At 41.2% G+C, this 19,179-nt stretch overlaps 1 protein-coding gene across 6 annotated transcripts; it reads left to right on the top strand.

The window, feature by feature from the left end:
* Window positions 1–264: 264 nt before the first annotated feature.
* Window positions 265–18,755, top strand: LOC113034114 (neutrophil cytosol factor 2-like). Of its 6 annotated transcripts, none has more exons than XM_080309099.1 (17): window positions 269–423; window positions 820–945; window positions 1,977–2,151; window positions 2,499–2,581; window positions 3,928–4,036; window positions 4,536–4,670; window positions 5,236–5,343; window positions 6,005–6,064; window positions 6,141–6,178; window positions 6,289–6,427; window positions 7,535–7,603; window positions 7,893–7,980; window positions 13,619–13,707; window positions 14,705–14,883; window positions 15,082–15,190; window positions 17,718–17,841; window positions 17,982–18,755. In XM_080309099.1, exons 2-17 carry the CDS (start codon window positions 848–850, stop codon window positions 18,089–18,091), a joined length of 1,713 nt encoding a protein of 570 aa, XP_080165225.1. In that variant the 5' UTR covers window positions 269–423; window positions 820–847; the 3' UTR covers window positions 18,092–18,755. The 6 variants fall into 6 exon arrangements, with proteins under 6 accessions (XP_080165227.1, XP_080165225.1, XP_080165226.1 ...); XM_080309100.1 differs by having other exon boundaries at window positions 271–429; window positions 4,569–4,670; XM_080309097.1 differs by having other exon boundaries at window positions 272–429.
* The last annotated feature ends 424 nt before the right edge of the window (window positions 18,756–19,179 follow it).

Here is a 19,179-nt window from a genome sequence, read left to right as displayed (position 1 = left end):
CTTCACGTCTTACTGACGGGAAGAAATATGTGGTTTCTCCCTTAAAGTGACTTTTTTTGTTTCCTGTTTCCTGTTCCTGACTTTTACATACTGATGATGATTGTCTCAGATAATTTAGGATGTCCAATGCAGAGATATCCTAAACTTCCCTCACTTTTAGCAGCAGCAGCAACTGCAACAAAGTGCTTACATATTTCTTTAATGGGCAGGGCCATGATAAGACTCGTGGTGCACATAAACAGTAAAACACAACCAGTGCAGCCGGTTGACCCAGTAAGGTATGAATAAAAAAGTCATCCTTTTCCTTGTTTTGCAGCTTTATGGCAGTTTTTAATGCCTCTGTTAGCTTTCTATTGTGCAGAGCTGTGATTTCTGGAAAACAGATGACTTTGTCTCCTCGTTTCCTTCTGTGAAATATTTCAGGTAAAGGTAGGTCAAAGGTCAGTGTGAATAGATTCAGCTCAGAACTGCTTGGAGATATAATGTAAGCTACACCATAGTTATAGGCAATATGATATGACTGTAAACACTGGACAATGTGAGGTATTTCATTGTTAGTTTAATGATCAGACATTGAGCCTCAGTGGGACCAGCTGTATAAATTAAAACAAACATAAATCCACTGACTCAGACTTATAAATGATATATGACTAGAATCAGGACATAATGTCAAACAGGTATGCGTAAATCATGGGCAATTCATGTATTTTGTAACGGCCGTTCTTACGGTACGTGCAGCGTTAACAGGTGAATTCCACAGTCATTGTGCCACTGTGGGTTTTATCTCAGGAATGTGAATAGAGAACCTCTTTGTTGCAGCTGGGTGGAGACTTCTGAGGAGACCAGTATGTCTTACTCACACTTCCCTGTGAGCACAGACAGGTCCAGAGGACGAGAGACCAACACTGACAGAACTCAAAGCAGCCGCTCATTCAGGAACAAAAGGTAAGCAGCAGTCTGAGTGTGGAGTGATATTTCAGAGAGAAGCATTTAAACTTGTGTGAAGTGAAGTAAGCAGCACGGGCAAACAGGCACTGCATATGGTACAAGGAAGTATTCCAGGAAAATTGTGCTGAATGTTACAGATCAGTGAACTTTCTCTCCAGCTGCATCTTTTCCTTCTTTTTGCTGCGTTCGATATATTCTGTATTTCTCTAATACCTGTCTAATTGTCTTCCTCTTTTACATCACCGTACTCTTCTCCATCAGACTACTTCTTTCTTTCCTGCCTTAAACATCCTTTCATTGATCCTTTTACATTTCACCCCAGCTGTCACAGGGCGAGAGGCAGGGCACCGGTCACCGGTCTGTTACTGAACTAACACAGAGACAACCATCTGTGCTCACATTCACACCAGTTTCTCTTCAGCCTGACAGAAGTTCCTATTGTTCTTAACACAAATAGTTATTATTGTCATCGATATTCCGAAAATGTGGGAATAATGACAAAATCTTCAGACTTGCTCTCACTGAAGTGTAACACATTTTAGAGCGACCAACATTTACTGTCAGTAAGATAAACCCTCACAAATATATATGAGAGCCTCAAACAACACCATGATAGGATGAAGGCACACACACACACACACACACACACACACACACACACACACACACACACACACACACACACACACACACACACTATATATATATATCTCATATGTCTACACCTATTTTTAATGTAATGCACCAATGTGAGACATAAATATTGTGTTTGCACAACGAGAGTCTAAAAGTGACATTTGTTATCAGATTTTAAGGGTTTCCTGTTTTGTTCGTATTGGGTCAAAAAAGAAAAATTAGAATATGTATAAATTATTTTTCTATGCATGAATAACTTTATAACCGCATTAAGTAACTGTGATAAAATCATCTGCTTTGAGAGTAAACACGGAAATGCAAAAAAATCAAATCAAATGTCACCTGTTGATATCAGAGTGTCTCTGTCTTGTATTTCCACTCCTGGCTTACAGGATGCTTTACACTGAGTTACTGCAACTGTGGCAAAATTCGGTCGAGGCTGTGGATGCGAAGGACTGGCCAACAGCTCTGGCCAAACTCAATGAGATCAGTGAGCCCACTTCTCGCACGCTGTTTAATACTGCCTCATGTTACCTGGCCCTGGGGCAGCTGGATTTGGCCTTGAAGGTGAGTCACTCCAAATGATTGAAATGGAAACGTCTATAATCTTTAACCAGTGGCTGTCAGGGATTACTGGTTATTTCACAAACGCTGTCAAATAAGGAAACGTCCTGGACTTTCCAGGCTGTAAATGAGCAAACTGAGCATCGTATGTGGATCATTGGTGTGTGTGTGTGTGTGTGTGTGTGTGTTTGAGAGAGAGAGAGATAAAGAGGAGGAGTGAAGATGAAGAAAAACATACAAAGAAGGTCAATAAAAAGCTGTACATGCATTATTATTTACTGTATCACTCGTGAGTATACACACACGTACAGTAAAGCTTTGATGTCGTCTTTCCCCTCTCTGCTATCCAGGCTTTAGACTTAACCATTGCTAAGGATGAACGCCTTGCTGTCGCCTTCTTCCAGCGAGGAGCAGTGATGATGGAGATGGGCAGGTAAGAAGGACCATTTCAAACTAACTCGTAGTCTGTGTACATATTACTATTTCTCAAAAAGACGCTGTGTAAAGTGTCAACATAAACAAGATGTGATGATTTATATACGAGAGAGTCAGACTGACAGAAGGCTACGCTTCCAGGAGCACTCACCCAGTAATAAATCCTGATTATTCAGCTAAAGTCCGAACAGGTCAGTCCATCTGAGTGCTAACACAAAGAGACAAACAATATTTACTTTTTAATATGATGGATTATTAATACGATTTAAATGAGAGCTAAACATAAAATCTGGTAATAGTTGCTAACGCTCGACTTCATGACAACTTAAGATTTTGCCCGATAAATGTGAACAAAGAGGCAGAGAACAGGATGTGCCGAAATACACAATTTAAATACACAAAAATAACCAAAAATCATATAATTCATCCATCATATGCAGTACGCCATATGTTAATTCACTAAATACATTAAAGGGTGTATTATGAGGAGTATGGGAGACGGCCTGTGGACCATTGTGGTGGAAAGCTGGAACAGACAATAAAACTATTGTGAAATTTTCCTTTGTACTGATACACCAGAGACCCACAGGTGTGGGAGGTGGGCTGGGATTAGTTCCTGGCAACTCATTTCTCAGTGGACCAACTGAGGAAAAACATCTAAAACTAAGAAACAGAGATTACGTTAAATTTGAAAACAGCTTATTGGAAAATCTGAAAAACTAAAAGAACATTTACTTCATTCTTCACTAATGAATACTAAATAATAAATAATAATATATAAAAATAAAATAATAATAATAAATAATAATAAATATAAATATAATATAAATATAAATATAAAAATATAAAAATATATATAATAATAATATATATTAATAATAATAATAATAATAATAATATATATAAAAATATTAAAATAATAAAAATAATAATAAAATAATAATAATAATAATAAAAAAACCACTTAGATGTGTAGCACCTCGCATCACCACCAACGTTACATCATATGCTCCACACAGACAATGAAGAAGAAAAACTGTAAAAACAAACCAAATAAACAGACTGTAACAAACCGCGGCAGACCTGCTCTTCAGCCTCACACACTGACAACAACAACACCACAGCAGGACCCAGTTCACACAGCGGCACCGCAGACCACGCCCCCGCCACACTGATGTAATATGAAAACACGAAACTACGAAAGATGTTCATGTATTACTAAAACATGACAAATTATGACAGAAAAGTTTGGCGCAGGTGTGGTATCTATGTGATTATATTATTTATACATTGTGTGCTATTCAGGTTTTTAAATATACTGCCCGCATTTCTTTCTCTCTCCAGGTTGGAAGAGGCTCTGTCTGACTACATCTGGGCACAGAAACATATGCGAGAGAACGTAGTGATCGACTACAAACAGCTGGGACTGAGATTTAAACTGTACAGCTGGCAGGTCTGACATTCAGCCTCACCTACACACACCTCGACACAAGGACACACCATCATCAAGGATTCGGTTCAGTGCACATTAAAACGCCATAAAAAGGAAATTCAGCCCCGTGCGGTCTCATCACCACCTTTGTGTAGTTCAAATATCAGCCACACACCTGTGAGCTGTCAAAGCCTCGTTAATGGAAGAAGACACACGTGATGGTTTTGTTACTGGTTCCAAACAACAGTGCAACTGTGTGTGCCACTGTGAGTTTTAAACATTTCATCATCAGATACAGTCAGCATAACGTAAACTACATAACAGCTGTGGTGGTTGTCCAGACAATCGTCCACAAGAATCATACATATCCAGTTTACCAGCTCAGCTGCTGCTCAGCGAACATCTGAAATAAAGCAGTTTCATTTCATTTTAAATGCCAAATCTATTCTGGAGAAACAACCTGTCATTCACCAGAAATTGTTTGAATGCACTAAAACGGGTAACTGTGATATGTTCCAAGGTGTTATACAATGCAGCAGCTGTGTATTGTCAGATGGGCCAGTGGGAGCAGGCCAGGGACGTCCTGCTGTCAGCCTCCCAGGAGAAAGGACCAGGACGAGGGGGGAGCATGGAGGCAGCTTTGGAGAGCATCAGGGTGAGTTCATTTGTTTTTAGGTTTAAGGTTAAAGACTACTTGGTACGATCCTGGTTTAGCTGAAAAAAAGACCCTGTTGGAAAACCGAACATGTCACAAAGCCTTCCTCAGGTTTTATGGTTACCATGGTATTTATTATTGTCCAATCAAATGGACCAGCAGTGAGAATTTTACATGACAAATGACTGCAGAAAGTGCCGATGGAGTCACCTGTTGTTGGTTTAAATAAAACAAATATTTCACCAAACAAGACTTACAATGACGTCTAAAGCCTAGACTTAAAAAATGAAATATAGGCGCTTAAGTACAAGTGGTGATTTTATTATTCTAAAGTAATATTACAGTAAGACTCTGCTGTCGCTAAGTAAATCCCAAGAGTTGATTGTGTCCATCTGGACGTAGAGTTTTCAGGGGGAGAAACGTTTCGTCATCATCAGCTGACTGCAGGTTTCCAGCCTTATAAACGGGATATTTGCACAGTGACTGACACCAGCACCACTGCATGAACACGGTGCTGGGAGTCAGTTTATGATCATGAGACTCTTTACTATAACTTTAAAAACAGAATAAGCAGGCCCTGGATCCTCTCCTGGTACCTGAGGGTGTGGTGTTTCGTCCCAGGAAACAGGATGTGGAGCAGCTGCAGCAAAGAGACTTCTTGGGAAAAGCAACGGTACGTAGAGAGTGCCTGTGGTACACGTGTTTATCCATCCATTCGTTTTCTTCTGACCGTCTTATCCCTGCCGTCACACAGTGAGAAGGCAGGGCACACCCTGGCCACGGTGCCAGCCTGTTGCAGGGCTGACACGTTTAGAATCAGCAATTAACAGTTCAGTTCAATTTTAACGAGATAACGAGAGGATGGGCAACAGGTGGAGACGCAGCTCGAATCAATCAGACAGAGGACAGAGGAAGCATCAAAACCTAAGAAGCAGAAATTCACCAGAAACATAACAAGAACTAAACTGAAACAAAAGATGATATTAATCGAAACATCAACACTGAGTCACCAACTCCAGGACAGCATCGAGCGACATACAACACAACGACATAAATGACTGTAAGACAACAAGGTTCAAAAGTCCACAAACTCAAAATGCTGAACTATGACAATTTGATTATTGAAATGATTAAGATGTGCTCTTAAAATAAGCTTAAATGAATCCTGGCACATGTATCAGGTTATTTTAACCCAAACAAACCGATAAGTGTAGCTCATTAAAGTAAATATAAACGTCGGCCCTGACTAAATGTATGACAGTTGAAATATGACTAAAACACATCATTTAAACTGCACTTTATATTCATTCATGTGTAATGCTCTCCCTTTGCAGGTGATTTCCTCCATGATACCCAATGATGATTTTGGAGGCTTTGAGCCTTTGAGGCAGCAGGTGAGCCTGACCACAGCGTATGTGTGACGTTACTGTGAGCTGCTGCAGATGCTAACTGTCATTGTCCTCTGCACAGAAACCTGGCTTCTACGAGCCGAATGTGGATGGAGCTCAGTGAGTTTGTTACGTGATGACACAGAACATGTGTGTGGCCGATGCTACTACAGGGCTACAGCAAAGCCGTGCTTGTAGATTTACAGCTTATTTTGTCCGTTACCTGTTAGGGATTCTCGATACATGCAAGTGCGTGTCCCTTACATGGCACGAGGACCAGGACAGCTGACGGTGCCTGGAGGCGCGACGGTGTTTTTATTTGGAGAGGAGAACAGAGATGGGATGGCCACTGTCATATATGATGGACAGGTGAGGAGTGACCTGCAATCTGAAACAATGAAAGAGGGTTTTGAATCTGACAATATGAATATTATAGTAAGTGGATTTAATCACTTTTATTTAAGCAGCAAAGATTCAAGAACATGGAAGAGACAATAAAAGTGAAACTTTAATTCAAAATAATCTGTATTCAGTTTCTCTCTGGATGAGTTTGAAGTCAAAACCTTTGTTAATATGTGCAAAAATTAATTATGTGCTGATTGCAATGGTACTGATAAAAGTAGTTGATGGTATTTCAGAGCTCTTAACCTATTTTTGCAACTTATCTCTTTGAACTGGTTCATTTCCAAATGAAATGAAAAGTGTGAAGTTATACCACAGTTTAAGACTACAGGCCAGCATCACTCCTCTCCCAATGTTCTAACATTATATTGATCATAAATATGATTATCACTTTAAACAGACTGACTCTGGCCTTCCAAAGCAGGGGTCCCCAATCCCAGTCCACGAGGGCCGGTGTCCTGCAGGTTTTAGATGTCTCCTTGATCCATCACAGCTGATTTAAATGGATAAATGACCTCCTCAACATGTCCTGAAGTTCTCCAGAGGCCTGGGAATGAACTAATCATGTGATTCAGGTGTGTTGACCCCAGGTGAGATCTAAAACCTGCAGGGAGACCGGCCCTCGTGGACTGGGATTGGGGACCCCTGTTCTAAAGGTTCCTAGAGCCAGAAAAAAGACAACTGGAGAGCTTTTTCTTTTTGTGCCCCGTCTCTGTGGAACAGCCTCCCTCAAGACCTTAGGCAGGCGTGCTCTGTGCAGGTCTTTAAAAGTCTTACATGTCTTAATTCTATGGCTTTGAGTTTTTACATTTTTACTGTGTTTAACTTGTATTGCTATGTATCGCTTTTATTTTATTTATCGCTTTAGTTTCAGATAGTTGTACAGCACTTTGTTTGAAAGCGCTTTATAAATAAAGTTATTATTATTATTTATATTTTATATAAATCTTAATATGTATTCATTCCTGCTCAGGTTCTTGAGCATGTATTCTTTTGCTGTCACAATACTGAGAATTTCTGTATACAAGCTTTATTTTCATTGCTACAAATCTAATTTTTAGTCGTTTTTTGCAGAGAGGACTTCTGCCAGCATCCCTTCTTCAACCAGCAGATGTCAAGACGTCCAAAGGCAAAAAGGACACTGTAATATACTTCTCTTTGACTAACACAACACACAGTATTCATGTTCATGCCGCCCATTTAAGAGCTTTAATGGAGGCACTTTACAGATTGATCAAAATGACATTCTTGCTAAGTTCTTCTCTGCTTCACCCACCGAGATGAGACAACACAACTGTTGTGTCTGGTGACATTAAATGGATTAAAGGCAATTTCAACAAAAAACACAAGCTTCTGCTCTGTGACAAATCTGTTTTCATTGTGGAAAGAAAACTCTTCATTATTTATTCTCCTGTTCTGCTTCCTTCCACAGAGAATTTCCAGTGGGATTCCCCTCCCACCAGGACTCAAGCCACCCACTCGCCCACAGTCTCAGCATAGTCCTGCAGCTCCTCCTCAGGGTAAAAATCACTCACACTCTGGTTTATCTTAAACCTTTTCACCTTTTTTCATTTCATTTGCTCCTTCAAAGCAACTCTCCGCTGTGAGAGATCATCCCAACGTTACAGTAATGTTTTCTCTGTTTGGTCTCGTGGCTTCATGTTTGCCAGATGGCCCTGTAATTTTAATCTTCTTAAGATTTTCTTAACATAAAATATAAAAATACAAAATCTTTATGATGAAACTTGTAACTATGGTTGTAATCACAGTACTCTTAAGATTTGCAGTTGTATTACATTGTTAACAAGACGGACATGAAACCAGGAAAAGGATTACGGTGTGATTTTTTTATTTAAAAGTAAATCTTCTGCCAAATTGTTGTATATGAACGATAACAGCCGCCAGTTTGTTTCATGCTCTGATGAACAAGGATAAAATATTAAAATGTCTGTTGACATGGCAACATAAATTGGTATAGCTGTTTTGTGCTAGTACTAACTTTTGGATACCTGGAGTTGCACCACAGATGAAGTATGAAGGTGCATCCTCCTCACAGACTGAATTAGTACTGAAAAGTAAAGCTTTGTAAAACACAGCAGCCATATTTGTGTCAGTTTTGCTGGTGAAAGAGGACCTAGAACGCAGGATCAGAGCAGGCAGGGATAAAACGAGAACGGCCCTTTATTGGAGGCATAATAGCAACTACACAGGAAGCAGTAAAAATGCCAAACTCCATGAGAAACTTTGGAAATGCCAGGGAAACACTTGGAGGATCTGGGGAACAGAACTAGAGGAACTGTGGAACAGTAAGAAAGAGGAATGCTAACAGTATCATAAGTACACTACAGATTAAAGAACACAGTGTGATGAAAACGTAAACGGGACTGAGGGTGACAAAGGATGTAAACACATATAAAATAATTAGGGAGGGGGAGACACCATGGAGCACAGCTGGAACTAATCAGGGAAACAAAGCAGGGCGAACTATGCTAAATAGAAACTATGCTAAATAGAAACTATGCTAAATAGAAACTATGCTGAATAGAAACTATGCTAGTTGGCTTTTGCCATTGCCAGCTTGTTCTGAAAATAGATGTGATGGCGAGGGGTCATTTGACTGTTAAACTTCATGCTCACTAACCAGTGACTTGACAAACACAAGTCATTAGCCAGTGGTCATATCCTGAAAGAGAAAATCCTTTCTGACACTTTAAATGAACAAAATTTATAGAAAGAACTTCTTTTATTTCATGAAATCAGTCATGATCTGATGTGTAACCAGGTGATATGACAAACTGGGTCTGCTGTGAAGGCCTTATGAAGTTTCTTGTTGACCTGATTTCAGGCTCATTGGAAAACTCAATTGCCCGCCTCTGCCATAAACTAATCAGGAATGTCTTTTCCAAAACAAACTATTAGTATCACCCTGTGGTGATCATTAAAGCCAATGCTTGTTAAGGTACGTCTGTACTTATTCATATTCAGTAAGCCTGTGCATGTTGTGTTGATAAAACGTGATTGAAACATGTTTAAATGAAGTAAGTTGAGCTCTTGAAATATTTTAATCCTTCACAATTTTGTCATTTTACTCCAACACTATTCATTAACTTTTACCCCAGTACTACTTGGGCACTTAGATAATTACATTTGTCTTCATACATAACGTTCAACAAAGTGTAGAGTCTGGTTAACATAAAAGCTGAATGGATTTACAGCCACTACCATCCTCCTAGCTTTGTCCGGGTTGCAGGGGTATAACCCAGAAGTGACAGGTTAAGAGGCAGAGTGCGACCTGGATAGCTCACCAGTCTATCACATAGAGACAAACAACCACTTACATTCACACTCTAGGGTAATTTGGAATCACCAATTAACCTAGCTCTAATAACTGCATGACTTTTAACTGTGGGAGGAAGCCAGAGTCCTCAGACAGAACCCACTGCAAACTAGCCAGATTGTGGATTTGAACCCATGTTCTTGCTATGAGGCAACAGCGCTAACCACCACGCCACCAAGCTGTCAATCTAGGCTCAACAAATGTAGGAAAGGCTATGATTTCAAGGCTTGATGCAGAATTTTTCCGTATGTTTTTGTCCTTGACAGGTCAAACCACAATAAATAGTGTCGAGCATACATGGTGTGTGTGTAGTTGCCTTTTAAAACTCCAGGGATTTTCCTGCAGTTTGAAATCTCGTGCGATCTTGTGAATTTCTTGAGTCCAGCACCTAACCACTCTCACTAGATTGCATCACATCATCTCAACAAGAACAAATTAAGTTGTAGAATTTCATAAAGATCCTACATGATTTAATTACCTTCACCATAGAAACATGAAATTATTTTCAAATTACAAGTTAGACTTTTGATGCATCTCAATCATCCAGGAAAGTAAATCTCCAAAAGTTGATTCTGTTCACCTGGACGTAGCGTTTTGTGGGAGAACCGTTTCGTCATCATCAGGTGACGTCTTCAGTCTCAGCTGACTGCAGGTTTCAACCTTATAAACAGGACGTTTGCATAATGACTGAAACCAGCCCTGAAGGAACAATGGGCTGGGAGGGCAGTTCCTTAATCTTAATTATGCAAAGTCTCATGACCACTGATCAACAACCATTGATTAATGGCCATGAGTCCCATTCACAGAGAGTTGGGGAATGGCTGCAATCACAGCATGTAAGATGGTGACAGATGTACCCTTAGGCCCCTCCTCCATTCAGAGATGGTCTTTCCCTTTTCATGTAAATGGCCTCCTTGACTCCGCCCTCAAACCAGCGTTCCTCCCTGTCCAGGATGATACATCCTCATCCTTGAAAGAGTGTCCACTGGCCTGTAGGTGTAAACAGACTGCAGAGTCCTGGCCTGACGAGGTGGCTCTGCTGTGTTGTGCCGTCCTCTTAGCCAGAGGTTGTTTGGTTTCCCCGATGTATAAATCCTGCCAATCCTCCTGCACTTAACAGCGTACACTATGTTACTCTGTTTGTGTCGGGGACCCGATCCTTGGGGTGGACCAGTTTTTGGCGCAGTATGTTTTGGGGTTTAAAGGTCACAGAGACCCGGTGTTTAGAAAAAATGCGTCTCAGCTGCTCTGATACTCCTGACACGTACGGGATCACTACAGGTTTTCTCTTGGGCAGCGGTTGTCCTTCTCTCCTGGATCGGCTGGAGCTTTCTTTAGGTGCCTTCCCAGCTTTGACAAAAGTCCAGCTGGGATAACCACATTTACTCAGGGCCTTCTTGATGTTCTTCTGCCTCCCTGGCTGCTGTGTCAGTGGGGATGGTGTTCGCTCTGTGTTGTAGCGTCCTGATGACACCCAGTTTGTGCTCCAGTGGATGATGAGAGTCAAACCTTAGATACTGATCCGTATGTGTAGGTTTACGGTACACGTCAGCTTTAGATGTCCCCCATTACTGATGGAAATCTCACAGTCTAAGAAGGCTAACCTGCCCCTTTTCATATCCTCCCTGGTGAATTTGATGTGTCGGTCCACAGAGTTAATGTGGTAATGTGGTACGTCCTGAGATTTGATTTTCAGCCAGGTGTCATCCACATATCTGAACCAATGGCTTGGTGGTGTTCCAGGGTAGGATAGCAAAGGCCTCTTTTCCATTTCCTCCATGTACAAATTGGCCATGATGGTTGAAACTGGGGAGCCCACGGCACACCCATGTTTCTGCCTGTAGAACTGACCCTTGTATGTGAAGTAGGTGGAATGAAGACACAGTTCAAACACACTTGGTGGATGCTGAGAGCGGTCCTGTTGCTGAGGTTGGGGTCATCCTGTAATCTCTTACGGACCGCCTCCAACGCTTCCGTGACTGGGATGCAAGTGGTCATGAGAATTTGCATAATTACAGTTTTTTACAGACGCTAGGACACATGTCTCAATACTTAGGTCACGTTTGCAAAACTCCTCACACAGTGAGCACAACAGAAGTCTATGTGGGCTAAACTGAGGACCAGTTATCATTGTTTTGGCACAAAATGCATTCAATGACTACATCTCTCAAATTTCATGAATTATCTTCTCACTCAGACACAACAACTGCCAAAAACCTTTGTACGTACAGGACATTTTGCATGTGCTTACATACTGTTTTCAAAACTGTTAAACTTATGGCCAAAACAATAACACAATGCAAAACTTAAAAAGACAGCAAAATGCAACAACAATATTTTATTGAAACATATTTTAAATCTAACAATGCAGTTTAACCAGCCACAGCTGATTCTCATTGTAGATGAACATCTACACAGGTGTTACTCCTTCAATTGTTCAACTCCTTCAATTCTGGCAGCCAGAAGATTCTTTCCTAGGTGTGTTGCCCTGGATGACATAAGATGTGATGTGGATGAGAACCTGTGGCCAAATGGAGAAGACCGAGTAGATTAGCATTACTATTGTATGTGTATCAGTGGATGGTGTGTATACAAATTCTTGTATTTTGGGATTACTTAGTGCAAAAACATAAAAATACATAAACAAATATTAACGAATTCTGCATGATGTCTGATTCATTCCAGTAACATATATTGAAATTATAAACAGAGATGTGTCCTTGTTTTACACAAGAAAACACTGTAATGCTACATGTTGTTAGTGTTTTTTAGGTCATTGTTTTGTGGGTGACAAAGTGTGTTTGTCGGTTGTCAACCTTTGCTAGTGTTCTGGAAGAATGAGTTTATTTGAGACCTGAATGAAGTGTTTTGGTAGTTGTAGTGCATTTTGAATGTGAAATGAACTGCTTTGCCAAGCTGACGGTCAGTTAGGAGGATTGTGTGAAGAGTTTTGCAAAAGTGACCTAAGTATTGGGAAATGTGTCCTAGTGTCTGTAAAAAACTGTAAGACTGCCCTCCCAGCCCATTGTTCCTTCAGTGGGCTGGTTTCAGTCATTATGCAAATGTGCTGTTTATAAGATTGAAACCTGCAGTCAGCTGAGACTGAAGACGTCACCTGACGAGTGACTGAAAACGTCCAGATGAACAGAATCAACTTTCGGAGAAAGTTAAACTTTTGTAAATGTAACATCCATCATTTTTTACAGTGTAGGCCCAGCTGCCTGTTAGAACAGAGAGCGCACAATTACACAATCAGTCCCCTCTGATAGCCTCCTGGCACCGCCCCCCGAACCCACTGCAACACAACTGAGCCACAATCCATCGACTGTTGGCTGAAGCCTTGTCATAAACAGTCAGATTTGAGTTCAAATTGTTTCAATGTTCAGTAAAGGTCAGGAGAGAGGTGCAACGTGTGCGTGTGCAGACATCTGTAAAACAAGGTGGAGGCTGTCTCGTGATTTGGGGCTGCATCTCAGCCAGTGGTGTTGAGGGTCTCGTCAAAATGGATAAAATTGTGAATGCAGAAAAATGCATGAATATTTTGATGCACTACACAGTATCATGGAAGACTGTCTGTGCCTTTGTGTAATGGATGATGCTACTGCACACACTGTGCAGCTCTTAGGATGGCTTTCCATGAAATCTACTTTACTGGTTATATGTGTTTGGTGAGTTGTTCTTTTTAGTTGTATTGTTGGAAGATAAAGCCTGCACTGAAGACTGGAGATAAAACAACGATTAAAAAAAATCATTGCTGGTTCTAGTGGCTTTCATCCTTTTTGTGTTTGCTGATATGCACCTTTACTGTGGTTTCCCTGCAGGACATCTTACCTCAGACACACCTCCTCCATCTTACATTACTGCCACCCACTCTGAGACTCCCGAATGCACAGCCAAAGCACGAGAGCAGGTAAATCCTCCTTCGAAAGATGAAAGCCGATGCACTGAAAGAAGGACTCACAGCTGATTGCCTCGGACACACAAATGCACACACTTTTTCCCTGATCTAAATATAATAAGTTTTGTGCATTTGAAGAAACCGTTTTGTAAAGTTGAACTTAACAGCGCAATGTTGATTTGTTCCAGTTAAGTCACTGTGACACTGGAGGACAGCAGACGTGTTTGATTTTGGAGTAAATATTCTTGTTCTGACACGTGAATATTGGTGCTGCTGGTTAAACAGCGTTGTGAAGGTTTCACTTTGGGCTCTGATATGAATTTTTTGCTAAATTATTCAGGTGAGTAGAGAGAAGTCTTTGAATCAAACAACAACAAGCACAAAACATTAAAACCTAGTAAGATTCCTGAAAATCAAAAGATCTTCAGTCGTTAGACGGTTTGTTGAGATTTCGCGACACAGCGCATGCATGCAGTGCTGCAGATGTTTGTGACACTGGTATGTTGTCACATCTGTTCTGAGCTAAAACAAAACTCAAATCTAAACTAATCACTTATTTGTTTGAGTTTCTTTTCAAACTTATTTAACATACCAGCCAGCAGCGAAGCAGTTTGCAGAAACATGAAATAAGTCACTTAGCTAACAATTTAATTGCCCGTACAGCATTTAGAAATGTCCAGTACGTCATCAGTTGGCTGACAGCGAACAGCAAATTACACAACCAGTTACAGCAGTGTATAGCTCCAGCCTTTCCATGGAGCTCATCGTGTGTCTGCAGTAGCCGAGGAAGGACAAACCCAACACTGGGTACATACTGGGCCTCATGTCTCTTATGTTTGAAATGACGACTGCAGGTGAATGATATAATGACATAATGAATGAATGAGGGCTATTCAGTTGGTTGGCTGCAACCACACCGCTACACAGGCAGCTTTAGTTCACAAACCTTAACAAAAAATAGACAAAAAATTATATCTAAAAAACCTGTTTTCCAATGATTTATCTTTAGACGCTCTTGTATTCGCAGCATGCCAGCTCAGCTCAGAGAGCAGAAGCAGACTCTGTGGTGGTGAAGGTTCACTACATTTACACTGTGGCTCTGTCTGTCCCTCTGGACACGACATACAGTGAACTTAAGGAACGAGTCGCAGAGAAATTGGACCAGCCGGCATCTCATCTGCGCCTCAGGTAACAGCAGAAGCTGACAAACAAATGCCCTCCATCAGAGTAAGAATGTTACAGTGTGCACAGACATCTGACATCTACATCAAACATGAACAGGCAGAAGATTTTCCTTTTCTGTATTTTCCTGCTCATCTGCCAGTTTTTCATCTATTTTCCTGCTGATCCACCACTTCCTCTCACTCCCTCGTCCTCTCTCATTAGACGTAAGCACCACGGCTCCTGCGTGCTGACACCCCTGGACGGGGAAATCGAGTCGGCTCACACTGTGCAACAGTTGGCTGAGGCCGGCAGAGCTACCCTGTGGTGCCAGGTTTGTATCTAAACTAAATATGGTGGTGGAGGTGTCACAGCAACACTGCCACCAGCTTCCCCACACGTTATAAATGTTGTGTTAGTTTATGTTCATAACAAGGCAGGAAGCCTGAAATGGTTTGGACGGGAAGAGGAGGGAGGATTATAGTTATTATAGTGGGCAAAGGATTGAAATATGGAGCTGCAAGGCAGGAACAAAAGAGGAAGATTTATGGATGTAGTGAAAGAGGACATGCACAAGGTTGGTGCGACAGAAGAGGATGCTCGGAAAGGGTGACGCTGACACAGAAGATCTGCTGTGGAATAACTAAAAGCAACAGAACAGAATCAGACACGAAGGGCAGTTAGCTACAGTGTCCCTGTCTATAGAGCCAGTGCTTGCATATACTGCACACTTTCCAAATGGACAGCTGAAAGACCACAACTACTAGTACCTTCATTCATTTACACTACCAGTCAAAAGTTTTACAACTTTTAAATTCAGAATTATTCCAGTTATTTATTACAAGTCATTCAGTCCAATGAACAGCTTGAAATGGTACAAAGGTGAGGGTGAACTGCCAGAGGATAAACAAAGGTGCAGTTACTCAAAACTGAAAAATAATGTACATTTCAGAATCATACAAAAAGCCTTTTTCAGGGACAACAAGGGTTAACAGGTTAAATCTGTTCTGCAGCAATGCAGGTTGATCAAGCCTTGAAAGCTGCTGCTACTAATTCCTGCAGCTGTTCCAACTTTCTGGATTACTCCCCCCTCTGCCTGCATAGAAGCAGTGCTGGACACACCGTGGTGCCATACGCTCGTCAGCATCAGTTAAACAGTATTGTACTGCAGAAAGTAGAGTGTTGCTACACAAATGGGGGGAAAGGCAATTGACAATGGAAGAGAGACAGACCATCATAACACTTATAAAAGTAGGTCTGTCCTACAGAGAAACTGCAGCTGTCAGTGAGTCCAGTTTCCTTCACCATCCAAAGGCTCAGAAACAAAGTGTGACAGGAAGACGTCTGCAGACCCAAAGACACGACTCAGAGGACAAGTTTCTGAGAGTTAACAGCTGTGTGATGGCGGCTCACAGGACAACAGCTTCAAGCAGCTTAATAGTGGTCGTAGTGAGCAAGTCTCAGTTTCAGCTGTGAAGACTTTGAGGTGCAGGTTTGACAGGACGAGCTGCAGCAAGAAAGCCAGACGTCAGAATAAGACAAGAGGTTTGCCTGAGCCATAAAACAGCAGGACTACTGAAGACTGGAAGAAGGTTTTATGGACCGAAACTAAATTTGAAATATTCGGTTCATCACGCAGGATCCTTGTGCGCTGTCGAGTAGGTGAAAGGACGGATCCTCAGTGTGAGGCATCAACTGTCAAACATGGAGCAGGAAGTGTGATGGGCTGTTTGCTGGATCCAGGGTCGGTGACTCGTACAGAGTGAGAGGCTCCCTGAACCAAAACAGCTACCACAGCACTCCATGCAGGACCCTCTGGTGTGCAGTTGGTCAGGGGTTCATCCTACTGCAAGATAACGACCCAAACGTAAGTCCAAGCTGTGCCAGAACTACCTCAGGAACAAAGAACAAGATGGTGAGCTTGGAAACATGGAGTGTGCAGCACAGTCTGCAGACTTAAAGCCCATCCAGCTGGTTTGAACTGGACAGAAGAGGGAAAGCAAAGCAGCGACAAGGTCCACATTCATGGGGAATATTTGATTTCTATTGTAGAATGACTGGCACAGGTTTGTTCAGCTGCTCTATCTGCCAAAGGTGCTACTTTGGTGAGTCAAAGGTTAGAATACATTTTAGTCTATAAACTGATTCAATCTGCCTGTCTGCCTGTCTGTCTGTCTGTCTGCCTGCCTGTCTTCCCCACAGTCTGTATCCTTCAAGCTCGGGTCCTCTACCAGAGGCCTGGAAGCTCGAGGGTCCTGCGTAGCTCTTCCCCTCCATGCATATATTTATATATGCATGTGTGTGTACTAACTCATTCAATAATTTTTCTTATTTTTATTTCTACAAAACTTTCATACGTTTTGTTCCATGTGTACATTTCAATGTGCACAAAAATGTGGAGGTAGTGTTTGTACAGAAATATGTGAAAAACTATCAAAGCTAAAGGCTTCAGATATTCACAGGTTCTTCTCACCAACAAAATAAATCAGGACGTAATTTAGAACAGATACATCTGAAATGTTGCAGTAACGACTTACTGAAATTTAAAAAAAATCAAGCAGTCCCGTTAGGTCCCATATTTGAGCACATACTAGTACAAAATACTTTACACTGCAAAAGACAGCAAGTAACTTTGTCTTAATTATTTCAGCTTTAAATATTATATTTATCAATGATGCAAAAATAAAACACGAACATGAAATTTTGCCACACTTTTAAAGAAAATGTTATTTACATTTAACTGTTTGTCTTTTTGTGTCGAATTGTAACACACACCAAAAAATGTGAAGATGCTTCTCTAATGATATCTCAGCTAGTTTACAGGTTCACTCTCTTACTCACACTGTGCTACTGAACTGCAGAAAGAAGATCCCCTGGCCAGCCGTACTATCCTCTACCAGATGGTGGCCCTTTATGATTATGATGCTCAGGGGCCCGAAGACCTGGAGTTCAGTGAAGGTGACACTATTGACATCCTCGGTGAAGGTGAGGCTCCACGGCTCAAAGTGAAACTTCTAATCATTGTTTTTGTCTGCAATTTGAATTGATGCTACATTCCTGGGTCATCTGTTTAGATGCAAAAAGTATTAATTTCCTCTTTGTTTCTCTGTTACGCTCGTTTGTAGTTAACCAGGAGTGGCTGGAGGGACACTGTGCAGGAAGTATTGGGATTTTCCCCGGCTGCTTCGCCTACAGGGAGAATAACAATATCACTACGAGCTCAGAGATTTTGTAATCAAAAGTTCATTGTTGCATAAATTTTTTAAAGCACCTATTATTCTATGAATTGTAACAGTTTACAGGCTTGGAACAAGCAAACAGGCACGAGGCTGTTAAGTGCACCAAGTGCTATCTTCACTATGCTTTGAAGATCTTTTTAACAGAAACTTTTGTTTAAGAACATTACATGAAAACAATCATATTGGTGTATCCGTCATTACCATATAATCTTTATTGCATGTTTGATAAATAATCCTTTGTATAATATTATTAACGTATATACTCTCAAGTGTGATATCAGACACTTCCTGGTTCATGAGCTTCTGTTCCCGAGTCAGTCACGTCTCAGTGTGAAGCCTGTGTCTCCGAGTCTGTCTTGCATATGTGTTGTGTTTCCTGTCCTATGTCCGTGTATCCTGCTTTGCTTCCTTTGTCTCGTTATGTTGGACTAGCCCCAGCTGTGCCTCCTTCCTGTTTCCCATTACCTTCGCCCTTCGTGTTTGTCTCTGTTAGTTGTCGTGTCGTACCCTCGCAATGCTGCGGTTCGTCCTCTGTGCTCCAAGTAACTCTAATTCTCAGGTCCTGGTTTATTTTCTAGTGTTGTAGTGAGTTTTCTGTTTCTAGTTTTGTTTTATACTGATAATAGTGACTTCAGCAATAAAGCTGCTGCTTTCAGTTAATTTTCCTGCGTTGGGGTCCTGCATCCTGCCCGCCATACAGCAAAGCATCACATGATTATTCACATGTATACAGTATGCATGCATACACATGTTCACAGACATATATGTAGATTTATATAAACAAGCCTTAGTTGAAAACATGAGAGAGACAAGTACAAGTACAGTGATGACATCATATTACCCCCCCCCCCCCCCCATTTTTTTTCTACCAAACTTGGCAAAACCCAAAAGCTCTGTTATCTGTCTCTATAACAAACCGTTTATTAAAAAGAACTTCCACTCCTGCATCTATCGCTGATTTTAGAGGAAGATACACATTTACGATATTTGCAAACATGATACAAAAGCTGTGGATCACCCGGAGGACCCCAAACTTAAGATTTTTAACCCAACTCTACATGGCACCGAGCATCAGTCCCTTTCA

Source organism: Astatotilapia calliptera, chromosome 12, assembly GCF_964374335.1.
Source record: "Astatotilapia calliptera chromosome 12, fAstCal68.1, whole genome shotgun sequence".
Classification (NCBI taxonomy): Eukaryota; Metazoa; Chordata; class Actinopteri; order Cichliformes; family Cichlidae; genus Astatotilapia; species Astatotilapia calliptera.
This window is presented reverse-complemented; position numbering and strand designations above follow the sequence as displayed.